Genomic DNA, 15,409 nt, shown 5'->3' on the forward strand with positions numbered 1-15,409 from the left:
CACAGTAAAATGGACATGATGATGACGCCATTGAGAACTGAGTATAAAGACTTATTTATTTAGTTGATTTCTGTGACACATGTACACTTCAAATGAATTCACATCAATTAATTCCTATCAAAAGGTGTCATGATTCTTGTGTCAGACAAGGTAAGCCCTCCCCCTTGGAGAAAGGCAGACCATCTGTACATAATAAGTATGACAGGTCCAGACCACTTTCAGTTTTAAATTTGACTCCTACCTCCTGTAAGAAAAACTGAGGAAAGAAAAAGTAAGCAAGTTTTCAAGACCAATTGTGTTCGTACTAATGGTTCTTACATGAGAGCCGATACAATATGACAGACTTCTGGTTTTACTCTGAATGATACAGTTTTGTCTATTAGAACTCAGTGAGGAAATTAGAAAAGAGAAAGATTTAACATTGTTTGAAAGGCATATTCTAAAAGCTCAGAAGCGAATGTTGTCGTCTATCTTTGGCCCTGTGAGTTGTGGTACATTGTCCTGGAAATACAGATCAGCATACTGCAGGATGTGGTCGACCGCTCTAAGCAGAAGCACATCAGTGTTCACATCCACGGCCAACTCTGATGAGTAGTTCTTCACTGGGACGATGTAGGAGGTGGACATACCCAACAGAGCTCCAGCTTTATCCATCTACAAACACACACAAACACACGGGACCCTCAGATTTTCAACAGACTACACAGACTGGGTGACACAGACACATGAAAATAATCATCTCAAAACAGCGTAGTCTGTGAGAAGGCAGAGTGAAGTGAAGTCGTTCTCACCTTTGACAGAAATAAACTCCTGTTTGCTCTTAATTTGAAAAAAATCCAGACTGAGAGGAATTTGATAACTTGTAGTTAAATTTAAGCATTGTAAAATCCTAAAATAATGCAGACCTGCTAACCTTGGGAAAATACATTTTGAGTGCCACAATTGTGTGCTTGCATGCTTTTGTGCCACTTTGTTTTGCACATGGTCATTTCGTCACTCACCGTCAAATCATCATTTATTCAACATATAAATCAGCTTTAAGAAAACATTACAATCACATGTTCTTGAGAAGAATTCCTTTAGTTTGAGCACACCTACTTAAAGCCTTTATTTTCATGATGAATATTTCATTGTGTGGTATGTGTGATTATACAAACTGATAACTGTAAGTGACTTGCATTCAAATATTTAATGAAAATGGAATTTAATAATAATTTATTGTATATTGCAACACGTGTTCATGCTCAAGTATTTACAGAAACCCAAGCTGTGATGCAAAATTTTCGGTTTTATTAACTAATTTAATAATAGAAACATCTTATATAGACACATATCATGTAGTTCTATTGGAAAACATATAACTTTGCCATTTGTCAGTCACTATCATCCCAGCTGGATATTTGGGTGGAGGCATGGGAATTAATCTGGCATTAATCTGCTGCCTCCAGCTGTTAGACTTGCATGTGATCTGCAGGCCCAAATAATGTGTGTGCACATTCTGTTCCAATAGTTACAGGCTGAAAATGGTTTTGATCGTACCACCCCAACCAAACGACATACGGTTTATTTCAGCCTACCATGTCCTGAATGACGCGGCTCTTGTAAACCTGGGTGACATCTTTGGCCGTTTCTTTACAAATTTGGTCTATGTGGGTCATCAGAGCCACCTGGTGAACACCTGATGGACAGAATACAATGCTGTCATTATGATTTCACAGCAATCAAACAGCATTTAATTGTTACATTCTCAGAGAAATAAATTGCTGACAGTGGGGATTTCAACAGCGCTTTCTTTCAGTGGATCTCAAAGTTTCAAGCGCTTTGTTACACACATCAGTCCCTCTGCAGTTCTAACAGTAAAATCCAACAAACACAGACTGTCAGTGAAATCTTAATGCAGGAAAAAGTAAATAAAACAAAATTACGGTAAAAAGTGAAGAGCGATTGAACTGCAGCTCCTCCACTTTTGTTTTTTGATTCACACAACAGCAATGCTACTGATGTGGTTGGAACAATAATTGAAAAAATATTACTGTTTGCAATGTGGCAACCGTCACCTTACACAACCTCAACAGACGGTCAGTTTAACATCAGTGAAAATATCTTTGTGTCCTGCTTCTTAGTTGCTGCTTTTCTTACCCAGGTCACTGATGTGCTCTCGGAGCTGCTGGAAGATCCTGCTGAGGCCTTTGGGGTAGGTCAGGATTTTTGAGGCGTTCACCACAAATACCACACAATGGATCTTGCCACTGAGGCTTGGCCTCTTCACATAGCCCGTGGTCTCAGACCTCACGGGTTGATCTGGGCTGAACTGGGACAGAAAAATGAGCACAACTCCTGTTGCGTGTTAGCATGCCAACATTTGCTAACTAGCACTAACACTAGGCTCATCGGCACTCGTCGGTTAAACTTGGCATTTTATTAATGTACATATTTAAATTAAAGCATAATGTGTTCGTAATACATGGCAGGGTTTCAGCTATCTGACAATTACTGTTACCCATTTACCAGGAAAATCTGTTGAAGTCTGACATATATATAAAATCTCTTTCGTCATAATGTCAAAAATCATTCCTGAATTACTGTAGATACTCGTAACACAAAAGTCTATCTCTGTTGGGATGTCAAACACTTAGAATAACAATCTGAGCCTGTGAGTGGCAAAAACAAACACCTGGAAGGACAACATGGAAGCCTACTTCACTGACGGCTACAGCGTCACAACAATGCTGGACCAATCTCAAAAGTTGCTGTCTCCATTGGTTACTTAAACTTCCCCCGTTTGTCTGGGCACTAAAATATTCCAGGACATGACTGACTGGGAGATGCAGTCCAGCGTGCTCCTCAGCACAAAATTAACCAGTTAGTCACTGGTTAATGGTTATCAGGCTATTGAAAGCAAAATTAACCAAAACTCTTCCCGAATTACAATATTGATCCTTCTTGCCTTGTGTCCCTCAGGCACATGACCTTTAATGACAGACAGGATGTCATGGAGGGTCAGTTCGGTCATCTCTCCATCCCCCAGAGCCATAGTATCACACAGCACCAGTCCATTAGGATCCTCTCCCTTCTGTCCACGGATGTTGAAGGACTGCAGCTGACAAACAAAACGAAAGTTAATGGGATGGACGCCTCAAGCAAGGGAACAGCACACCTCCTGATTGGAGGCTGGCACATCCTCTAATGTATCTAGATTGTAATCTTTGTTATTTTGTTGTCATTCAGTAATTAATTTTTAATCGAGCATGACAGTTCATTCTTGACCTGGACAACTAGGCAACTCCAAACTTCTGTTTAAGACCCTGAGACTGTAAGCTTGAAAAAGGTTAGTCAGGCTCGTCAAACTTTAAATTAATGTGTATGAGATGGTGTTCAGGAATAAACCTGAAACTGGCCTTGGAGAGAACTTGTGTCCAAGGAGTAAAAATGGTTTGTAGGTGTTGGGCAACAATTCCGCTCACCAATAAAGGAAAAAATAAACCTAAACATTGCTTTTTTTGGTTTACAGTTCTACTTTTATCTTATATGGGAGTGACTGAAAACGCTTCGACACAGCGTCTGTCTCAATGTGACAAAGCACTGTGAAAGATAAAGTGGGTGTTTTTCCTTTTTTGGGATTCACTTCCTTGCTCAAGAGGCCCGATTTTTTTTTTGAGGAAACCCAACCATGAATTTCAATTTTAGTAATTTCTCTCAGTTACATGTTAGTGCTCCACTTTTACCTTCTTGGTGAAGCTGGTTGAGGAGGAGCCCACCATTGCCCGGTTGGTGACTCTTCCAAAAAATGCCGACTGGACTGAGCTGATGAAGCTGGACTTTCCAGAGCCGACCGGACCAAGGAGAAGAACCCGAGCCTGAGTCACCTCCTCACAGCTCGGCCTGTAGGAGCTGATGGTCTTCATCAGGTTTGTCTTTTGTCTAGATTAGAATTGAACACACTTAATGTTCAGAATACTTTATTGAAGTATAATACAGACATCAGAGCAGTATAATAAAATAACTAATAGCTGAAAGCTTGACTTTATTGAATGTCACAGCTGTACTCACTCTTCTGTCCACTCCATGTCTCTCCACTGAGATTTCAACATAGTTTGAACTGTTGAGGAAAGTTAAAGAGTTGAGGTTTGATGAAATAACCAGTGTGTGCCAAGCTTATTATTAATGTGGACGTTGCATTTGCATGTTATCAGATGTATTTTTCTTAATTTTTTGGATAAGCAGCAAAATATAAAGAGATCCTGACCCTGTCCCTGTTTTGTTGCTCCTGCTCCCGCTGAATTTCTGACCATTTCCCACACAATAGAGTTCCATTAGTTTAGTAAGTAATTGTGTTTTCTCCTGTTCCACAGGGAAATTTTTTTTTTTACATGTAGTATTAATGAAGCGATGCAAATCTGTTGGTAATAATGTAGTGAAATTACGTTCTTCTCTGCATTAAAACATTATGCTTTAATTTATCAAAAATAACACTAATAAATCACATAAAATAAAGAAACTTAATGAAGTAGCCTAATGAAGCATGTGGCCTATAGGTTTAAACCACCCGCTCCCATGAGATTTGTGATGGATCCCACTGGATCCCAATCCCAGTGCAGTCCTCTACAGTGATGTCCCATCTAGATACTTAATTAGCACAAAAAGTGTAAGTGTCTTTAACCAGAGCCACGAGACAGGTCGATTCAGTGACATCACAAATCAGGCATCATCCAATTATCGAAATGTTTTCCAGAAAATGACAGAAATCAATGACCACTTCATAATTTGGTTGAAGTACGTTTTTTCCTCTTTGTCTGAACACATTTGTCACACTGCAAATGCAGCAGCAGCACTCAATAAATTTGACTTTTCACACAAAGTTTTCAAACATTTAAAACAAGTTTAGACTTGTTTGAATACAGACACTGGAGACTCCTCTGCTCAACATCTTCTTATTGAAGAGAAAGCTCAGTTCACTTCCTGTTCATTTAAATGCAGGAGTATTGAACTTATGACCCCCCCAAGTGTGATTCCAGGAGTCATCGGTGGTCAGTCTGATGCACTTTCTTGAAAAAGAAGGCAGATGTCCTTTTTTCTGTCTCGACTGAGTGCAACCTTTTTGTCAGTTTTTTTTTGGTAAGGAACTGTTTCATAACTTACCCGAGAATGTAAACACAGAGCTGTTCTCCGTTTTCTCTGTTGAATTGGTGGTTGTAACGCTGCGATCATCTTTGGCGCCTAGTGCCGTGCAGATAGCAGGTTGGGCTGTAGTAGGTATGACAAACTTGGGTTCAGCAAATACGCTGCTGCAGAGGAAAAACAATCACATGTGTCAGAGGAAGAGTAAATACAAAGCAAAGGAGCAGAAATGAACTTCCTTGGTTAAATGTCTTCCACGTAAAACACTATATATACGACCTAAAAATGTGATCTGAAAATAGCTGTGTTGTTGAGATGGACAGAGAAATCTAAGTGAGTTTCCCAAAAACAAATAAGGCAAAGACTTTATATGGCACTGCTGCTCGAAGAGTCTGTCACGAACCCTGTTTGAATATAGCATCCATCTCCGTCCTCACTGACTTCCAACTCCTCTGACATGTCAGGCAAATTGTGAGTGCAGTGTAGGCCAATGCCTTAAAATGTGTGGTGTGGCATGGACTCTCTCTTTCACAGGACTTGATAAAGCTACATGAATTGTACTGTTGGACTAAGTGAAAACGATGCATGATAGCCAGGTCAACAAAGGCTGTTTCTCAACATCTCTGATGCGTTCGAGGACACCCAGTGGTACATGTACACTGGTGCAGCACGCATGACTGTGGATAGTGGGAAGGCAAGGTGGGGCAGGCTGCACTGCTCCTCATGAGAAACAGTCCCCTCACCACAGCTGCAATAAATAATACCACTGACCACCTAAATAACGCATGTTTTATCATTGTAAATAAAACATTTGGGGCTTTTGTGCTTGGACCAAATGATTTAAGTTTCTTTGAAGGGCAATTTTCATCATTTATCCTCCATCTGTTTTTTAATGGAACAGCATTACATGAATAATCAATCGTTACAAAAAAAGCAACAGATTAAGTCTCTATCACCTCCAACAATCATGAGATTTCTTCCCCGTAAAGCAGACATTTATGGGCTAGTATAAAAGTAGAAAATAGCTACTATTTTTTTTTTAGAAAATTGCCATTATTTCTTATTACCCGCCGATGCGCTGCTGTTGATATTAGTTGTCTTGGACGAACAGTGACCCATAACGTTAGCTTAGCTAAGCAGACAGTTAGCTAGCTTCTTTATACTCTGACATACACAATAAACAGTACGGACTACATACAATAGCTTTATTTTCTGCAAAGACTGATCCAAAAATTAGACAATAAGAAATAACTTTAATTAAGTCTACCAAATCTTACAGACCCAGTTCTTTGTAAAAACCAGAATGAAGCAAACTAACGTAAAACTAACATTAAGATAGCTGATGTTAGCTAACTAATGCTTGCTTAAATATCACCCATTCGGCCTGCAAGCGTTCAACATTCAGTACAGCCCAACGCGTTACCACAGGTTAGTAATTATTTATTTTATAATTAATTTAGCTGTAATTTAACTATTATCTCACCTGTCACGCTTTGTGAAACTGAACTTTGCAAAGTTAAGTGAGTCATCTTACGCATCGTGAAATATTGACCTACCGAAATGTGTCTTTGGTTGGTTTCTGCATGACGACCGCTGTATCGTTAGACGTGCCGGACTACACCAGCTATAAGACGGGCGGACAATAAAAACACAGGCGGTGCCCTTTCTGGAGAAAAGAAAGTGAAAACGAAACTTTCACACAGAGGAAGGATGGCAAATAATGAAGTCCGCACAGCGCAATCTCAGACATGAACACTGTAAATGTTATGCTGTCGTATCTCTTTACAAAACGATCAAAGGCATGACTCATAACACTCCAGTATCATTTCAGACAAGGACACTTTGATTGTGTTTGGGAACAAGTGTAAATAACGTGGAAAATGTGTAAAAACGTGCCATGCATTCAAACACAAGGGCCGTGCAGCAGCTTCTGCCTTTGTGAATGTTTCTTCCAGATGTTTACATCCTCTACACCTGAGGATGACTGCTTAGAAGGAGGAGGAGTTTCACAATTAGTAACAGGCTCATCCTCAAATTTCAGTGGAAATGACCGCATGTTGTAAAATCTGTGCAAGGCATTCACTTTCATTTCTCCAGCACATGAAGGCTGCAGGGGGTGACACTGACTGTTTTAAATTCTGCATGTGTGCAGCTTTTAATGTGGAGCAGACTGACCTCAGAGAGGAATGACAGGCTGCTTGAATCATAGAGTTAAAGTGTGAAAGTGCACTCACTGTGTTAGTGGACATGCAAATATCAGACATGAGGCATGTTGAAATGCTGTGGACAGACAGGAGCAGTACACTAGTCTCTAACTGACATTGAATTTGTTGCATGAAGACATTGTTGTTATGTTGTTATAATGTTATGACAGTTTTTCTGCTTTGGTGCTGAACTTGAAGTGATCAGAGGTGCAATGCACTCTGGCAATGAGACAGTTTTTGATGACATTGGTGCATGGCAGATCATGTGATGGATACAGTTCAGCTGGTAGTAGAAGACATTTTACATGCAAGTCTGTAAAAAATGAAATCCAGAAACACAATTTCTGTAGACTGCAGTTCTTTAGGCATTTGACTGTCTTCACCAAATCAATGAAAAGTGAAAATGTCCGTTTGGTGGCCGCAATGAACTGAGTGATACTTCTGAACTGATATTTATGAGCTAAAAGTTTTGAGTTAGTGATGGCCATTTGCAGGACCAATGAGGAGTTATGCTACGCTGTATAAACTGGTGTGACAGTTGCTCTTTATGTCTTGGCAGAGGGCCAAGCAGAGTCACGTCCACACCGCAGGCCCATATGGTAGGTCAAAATATCATTAAACACGAATGCTGGGCTTCCATTGCAATGTCAGCCCAACTTTTGCCAGGTTTTACTCTGTATTGAAATCTATAACTGCAAAAGAGGTCTATGCTGACAAATAATCGAATGGACAGTATATGTACTGTATATGCAGATGTGTGTGAACATTTACAAGCAGTAACACACTTCACGCACCGTTACTATGTTAAATGTTTCCATTGTTCCTACTTTCCATACCCACTAGAGGGAGGTCTAGTCTTGTGTTTGAAGCTGTAGATGCTCACCTGCCAGCTGACAGCAGAGGTCAACCCATGGTTGCCTCGTGTTTTTCGTCCACAGGGGGACTCCATAGCCTGACAGCCAAAACTTCCTCCTACAGCCGAGGAAAATGTGCTCTGACACACAATCCCTGTCTTCAATCAGTAGCTTTTAATAAATGAATGTCTTGATCTGAATATTTATCTGTAATTGTTCATGGTGGTGATTGCCATTCCTTGGATGAGAAACTTGCTTTGTGTGTGAATGTGTGCGAGTGTGTGTGTGTGTGTGTGTGTGTTTGGGGATGCCTGTGTTCATGAGTATTTGTTCCAATAGCTTCTTTGAGAGAGAATTCATCTGAACTCATTCTAATACAAGCATCATTGTAATTATGCACATTCAGCTATTATTGTTTGCGCTTACAGCGTATTGATGTTTGTGTTTACACTTGGTGGAATCGAACTCTATAATTGTAGATCTTTGGTCATGGTGTTTTAATAGTGCAAACTATTAAAAGAAAGGGTTCAACATAAAAAACCCAAGAGTAGAGGCATTTGGATTGTGTGTCATTTGAGCAGCAATCAGAGGATGATTTTAGATATTTTATAGGATTAAAATGGTCAAATTTTATCATTCAGTGTAATCATTTACTTCCGTCTAAAACACTCTGCTTTCATAAACTCATGCAGCAAGTCAAACCTGAATATGAGTATGAGATGATGTTTATTAGCTCATTAAAGGACAGGTTCACAATTTTTCAAGTCTACCTTAAAACAATAGTGAGGTGCCGATATGAACGTTGAAACTGGTTTTGCTTGCTGTATTCATTCTTTCTGTTCATACTGCCCATTAAGAGATTGTGTTCTGATGTGCTTCCGATGTAAGTGAAGGGGGACAGAATCCACCGTCATCATTCTGTGTAAAAAATATTCTAAAGTATTTCTGAAGTGAATATGAGGCATCAGCAGTCTGAGTCTGACATGTCAAATTTGTATCTGTCAATTACTTTTTTCTGCTAATACTATTGCTTTAGGACAATTTTAAAAAATTGTGAACGTAACCTTTCAAGGATCTAGCTACAACATTCACTGCCACTAGACTTCACACTAGTACTGAAATCTCAGACCAAAACAAATGGCCACACCTCCCCCCTCACCGTTGAACAGCTGTTATATCAGGGGTTAGATCTGAGGCAATTCATAAATACAAAAGAGAAGCTCAGAAAAAAAATCTCTTGACAGCAATCTTCTTTTTCAGTAATAAAAGAAAATAATATAAAATGGTAGACTTAGTTGTCCTTCTGAGTGGTCCCTGAACGCAACACGCACATAGCAATTGATGCTTTGTTTCAGAGAAATGGACAAACTATCTTTTTTTTGTTGAAGTAAAAGGCAAGCCAGTGTGGCTAAGCTAGTTTGTGGGGATGAGCAATGTGATGAAGAAGGCTAATCTCGAGCGTCATTACAGCTACAAACATGCTCAGCCGGATGACCTGCAAGGACAAATGCGCTTGCAAAGTTGAAGCTCTTCGGCAGAGTTTGGATGCCCAATAGGCAGCTTTCACCACACATGCTGACAGACACGGTGGGAGAAGGAGAATTTGTGAAGGAGTGCCTTGTTGTAGCTGCAAAGCTGATAGCCCCGAAAAAAGTAAAATTGAAGTAAAAAGTGTCATTTTGTCTTGAGGAATTAGTGGAGATGAAGGGAAACCCTGTCATGGAAACTCAGCGACAGCAAATGACTTGGTCTTCATGGTGGACATCACAAGCACCTCGCTGGACCCCAAGCTCCAAGCTCCCGGCCAACTTTTAAGTCACTTCAGTCGGGTCTGACAATAAGCTGGGGCTTTGTTATGTGGAGTTGACTGGGCAGGGCCGGGGGGGGAAGCTGGTGCTCACCGACAGACAGCTGCTGAGCGCTGGACAGCTCTGGAGGAGAGAGCCGGGGTCTCATCAGGGTCTCAACCTGTCTGCAGCAGCGTGCCGCTGAGGTGCCGACCTCCACTGTCTTACTGTGTTATAATGAAATTAGTCTTTCTCCGTCCATGCTGACTGCTGACTGTAATGGAAATGCACTTTACTTCATGAGTGTACAGAGAAGAGAGGAGAAAAAGAAGAGAGGCCGGATTAAAATAACAGAAATAATCAGTCTCTGGTGAGTGCTGAGTTCAGTCAGAGGCTGAACTGAACAGAAACAAAAACACACACAATCAGTGTCTGCCGCTGCTTGCTAACTTACAGCTAATGTACAGGTTGTGTCTTTATAAATGTTCCAAATCTCATACATAGAACCTTTAAGTCGCAAAGACACTTGGTTTGTGAGTGCATGGGTGTAAACAGAAAAAGTGTCAAACAGATGTTCAAAATCACAACACTAATGAGTTCAGCTTCCAAAACATAGCAGGCTGTGGTTACTGAATGGTGTCATTCAGCTGCAAATTATTTACATATTGAAAATAAAACCATGGTCTTAGAACAGAGGCAGTCATACATGACCATCTCCATTTTATCAATATGAAAATATTGAAAAGTTGTCCTCTGTATACTATACCTTTATTCAAATTAACATACTAACTGTTGCAGTGAGGCTGCTGAGTTCCCACCAGCCTTTAACTGTTGTTTAATGTTCAGCTCCTAATGTGAATGAAAGGAAATGGAACTTAGCGAAAGTTCATTCAGGACTTCTATATTTATACATGTTTCCCATGTTGTCAGCACAGTCAGCAGACTTTGGGTGTTCCCGTTATTCACTTCAACCAGTCTGATTTCCTCATAATCTCTGTGAACTGATTGTCTTGTTGCTATATGACATTAAAACTGTTCTTTCCTGGCCCCCTCCCTGCTGTCATTGCAGTACTTTTTGACATGCTCCACCTCCACCTCCGGTGTCCATCAATCACCATCGTCACCTTTCTTGTCAATAACAATAATATTAATAATAATAGTAATTCGCCTCACATTCCTTTGTTGTGGTTGGAATCATGAACCTGAGAAAAGCATGCTGACTCAACAAAACCCCTCAAAGCCACAACCCTGATGCCAAAAAAGTCTGCACGCTGTGTTAAACTTAAATAAAAAAAGAAGACAATAATTTGCAAATCCTTTTCAACCTATTTTCAATGTTCAAACTGATAAACTTTACTGTTTTTTCTAAAAATCTGCTTATTCTGAATTTGATGCCAGCAACACATTTCAAACAAATAGTGACAGGAGGAACAATTGACTGGGAAGGTTGTGAAGGTCTCAAAAAACACTTGTTTGACCATGACCTTTGATCCCTCAGGAGGCACTGCATTAAAAACGTGATTATAAAATCGTTGCTGGCAAACAGTTCGTCGCTGCATCTATGGATGCAAGTTAAGACTCTGCCATGCAAAGTGAAAGCCATGTACATTATCAACGACATCTGGAAGTGCTGCTCACTTCTCTGTGCCCAAGCTCATCTGAGGTGGACTGATGCAACGTGGCACATTTGGTGTTTTTGGAAGTCATGCGTGTTGTGTCCTCTGGGCTAAAGAGCAACAGGACTATGCAGGCTGTCACCAGCCCAAAGTTCAAAAGCCAGCATCTGTGATGGTACGGGGGTGTGTTAGTGCCCATGGCATGGGTACTTTTCATGCTGAAAGGAACAAACAGGTTTTGGAGCAACGTATGCTGCCATCTAGACGATGTCTTTTTTTTGGGACGTCCCTTCTTGTTTCAGCAAGACAATACTAAGTCACAGTCTGCATGTGTTGCATCAGGATGGCTTTGTAGTAAAAGAGTGCAGGTACTCAACCCGCCTCGCATTCAAAATGTGTGGTGCATTACGAAGCACAAAATAAGTCAAAAGTGACCCCATGCCCCCTGTCCCAGCGTTTTTGGAACGTGTTACAGGCATCAAATTCAGATTGTGTGTATATTTACAAAAACAATGAAGTTAATCAGTTTGAACATTAAATATCTTGTCTTTATGCTCTACTCAATTGAACATATGTCAAAAAAAGATTTGAAAAACATTGCATTCTGTTTTTATTTACGTTTTACACGCCTTTTGTTTTCCGGATTCTCTGAGTTCAGTTGTCTGTTGTCCTGCTCGGCTGGCCAAGTTTGTTTTGGCTAGGGGCCTGTGACTGATCGGCCATGATTACAGCCCAAAACAAGGTACAGCTATCTTTATGACCTTGTGGCCATGCCACGCTTTTGCTTTGTGATGGACTATGTCAGCTAAAAAGTTTTTACTTCTTGAGCCCCATGTAGACTGTGAGATGCTGAGCTGCTGCTCGGTAGGGACATGAGTGGTAGGTTAGGACATTCAAACTGGAAGGAAAGAATCCTGTACTTGATGCTCCCAAACAGAAACGTCTGACACATCAGTTAATGTCACCATTGGAGCTGCTTAGGTATCAGAGGGTGACAACCAAATCAAAAATACAACCTGCTGCGGCTTTGAGGTTGTGACTGCTTGTCATTAAAAGTGAGTGTAGCTGTTGATGGTTTAACAGCAAGTACTATCTATAGCTTGTTATCTGTGGATGGAGACTGGAATCCCACAAACCAAAACACAGTAACTTTGCAAAACAGACCTCATGATTTACTGTCCTGTAACCAGAAAACAGGTGTATTTATGTGCATGTTTTTGCAAATTTGTGTAATGTACACTTAAATAACTTGTGCAGATTTATCAGGGCTGTGGCCTGGCTTTCATAAACAGTGGGCTCATGAGTCCTTCATGTGGATAAGAAACTTTTTTTGCTGCCCTTTTTTGTTTAAAAGACAATTTTGCCTTGGTCTTCTGGTTATACTATGGGATAATTTCCAGACATGTGCATTAACATGCACTGAAAAATGAAGCCTGGAGCCTTGAGGCTGGCTCCAAAAGTGAGTCAATCCCATTAGACCCTCCCCTATTAAAATGCCCAACTTTCCAGCAGAAATAAACACGTTTACAGCCTGGTACAAAGAACGTTTTTGGTCTGTAGCTAATTTCCCCATTTGTGACAACTGTACAGGGGGTGAATTTTTATATAACTCTTCTGTTCAAATTATATTAAGGCTTAAAATTATGTATAATTTTGACTGACAGCTAGCTGCAAGGTTTCAGAAAAAATGAAAGCATAGATGTATGGAGAGTAGTTTTATTTTTATTTATTTATTTATTGATTTATTTATTAATGACATTTGTGCTGACCGTTTTCTGTAAACCACATCGAAAAACAACAGAATAGGGCATGTACACCAAAGAATCATGTATACTGGAGTTTTTCCTTTCAAAATAGATGTTGATATAGCCTCTAATCATTACCTGGAAAAAAATTTCCCTACCTTGGGCCCATTAGTGCACAGATGAAACATTTCTAACAATTGGGCCCAGACCTCTCAGTGCTGCTGACACCTGCACAGCAGCTCCTCGTCATCAGCTGGGGCTGTGAGTTGAGGAAGTTCAGACTGATTAGGCTCTGACTCAGCAGCTCCAGCTGATATCTACAGGTTAGGAGTTGGGGGAGGGGGTGAGACAGCTAAACAGGGAGCAATGCTGAGTATGTAGCCGTGTGACACAGCAGTCTGTTTTACAGGCAACAACCCCCCCCCCCTCCCACCACCACCAGCAGCACGCTTCCTCACCGGGTGACACACATGCCTCTCTCTCTTTGCTGGTAACTCTTCCAGTAGCCTCAATAACACGAAGTGCATGGAGGGTTGAAATGAAAGCATTGCAGTGATCTGGATGAAACAGGTCAGACAGAGAGGGCAAGGAAAATAACAACTTAAAAACACATTGTGTGCTTCTGATGGACTGTTTGCTTTTCCAGTCAGTGTGAAAAGTCAGAAAAAATTAATGATTTAACCTCCATGGATATGCATATATGGAGGATTAACACTGAAAACTTGATGATCTCCATCTCAGAGAAGGTAGAAGAGGATATTATGCCTGCTTGTTTGTTTGCATTTTAGCTTTTTGTCCACTATTGCACCTAATGAAAAAGTAAAAGTTGCCCCTTGAATGATGCAGTGCCATGCATAGACAACAGCCAGGTAGAGGCACTACACCTCAGCATAAAGTGGGTCATCTAGTTTATTCATCAGTATGGTTTTGTCTAAAATTACAAGAATGAATGTACAAGTCATGTTTCAAAAAATCACTTTGGTTGGTGACTGTAATGTTGCTGGGTATGGCGGCTAAGGAAGCCAGTGTATGGATTTGAGATAAGAAAGAGCTGCATCATCCTTTTTCTTCTGCCACTGTGCCCCTGAGCAAAGCTGTCTGAAAATGCGATGTACCTCTTGGTACATCGCATTTTCATCGCATCGTCCCAACGTAATGTTTGTTAGCTGGTACAACGCTGTCGTTGTTTCCTGTTTATTTGAGGTGCGTCTCATAAACTGAGCACAGTTTCAGTGTCATGGATTCCTTTACGTTCTGTGAAACTTATTCCAGTTTCTAAGAATGAAAGACTCAAAGGTTCCTGCAGGCCACTGCAGGTACTAGCATGACTGTGTTTGCCCTGCTGCATGTTTCACTGCAGCCTGCGTGCTGCTCTGCAACGCCATGTCTGGAGGGAATTATTCATAAAATCCATGTTCAGTTTTTCCTGTTAGCCATCAGGGGTGGAAAAGATTGTGCTTTCAAGGAAAACTTGTACATTATGGAACATAAAAATAGTAGTTTTTTTCTCTTTCCCAGTACTGTCTGTACTACTTTCAGGGTGTTTTAATGACTTCAACCCTATGTGTGCTGCTGCAGATTATTTACATGGCTCTGCCTGTCACACGGGATGATCCATGTGTGACAGTAACTGAATCCGCCTCAGTGGGTGACTTTGTGCTGGCAGAGCATCATGCAACTGAAAGGTCTCAGGTCTGAGTCCTCACAGTCAAAGTGTCCTTGAGCAAAACAGGGTTACCTCTCACTGTTTTGTTTTTTTTAACTGCTTTGAATGAAAACATAATTTAAATGCTAGAATGGGTATATAATATGGGTAAACATGACTCTGCTGTTTTCCCTTTCAAGCTACAGGTAGTCTGTCTCTTAAGACCATGACCAATACGGTCACAGATCTTCAGATTGTCTGTAGAGTTAGTATATTTAAAGGAAAAATCTGCGCTGAAATCATCCACTGTTATTTCTATCAAGTTGTTTTCAATAATGTTAAAAATTACCATTTTTTTTGTATCCACCTCCCACCTTCTTCTCCAGATATCATTTTCAGATATGTTAACGACCAGCCACACAAAGCCTAACTTTTAACTT

General features: G+C 40.5%; 1 protein-coding gene across 1 annotated transcript; it reads right to left on the reverse strand.

Annotated features, from left to right (window-relative positions):
* Positions 1-38: 38 nt before the first annotated feature.
* ifi44g (interferon induced protein 44g) lies at positions 39-6,784 on the reverse strand. Its single transcript, XM_041935195.1, has 8 exons — positions 6,675-6,784; positions 5,140-5,285; positions 4,051-4,099; positions 3,726-3,921; positions 2,948-3,100; positions 2,140-2,311; positions 1,578-1,678; positions 39-654 (listed from the first exon to the last, which is right to left on the reverse strand). The coding sequence occupies exons 1-8, from the start codon at positions 6,701-6,703 to the stop codon at positions 448-450; spliced, it is 1,053 nt and encodes a 350-aa protein (XP_041791129.1). The 5' UTR covers positions 6,704-6,784; the 3' UTR covers positions 39-447.
* Positions 6,785-15,409: the final 8,625 nt, after the last annotated feature.

This window comes from Chelmon rostratus, chromosome 4 (genome assembly GCF_017976325.1).
Source record: "Chelmon rostratus isolate fCheRos1 chromosome 4, fCheRos1.pri, whole genome shotgun sequence".
NCBI classification, from domain to species: domain Eukaryota; kingdom Metazoa; phylum Chordata; class Actinopteri; order Chaetodontiformes; family Chaetodontidae; genus Chelmon; species Chelmon rostratus.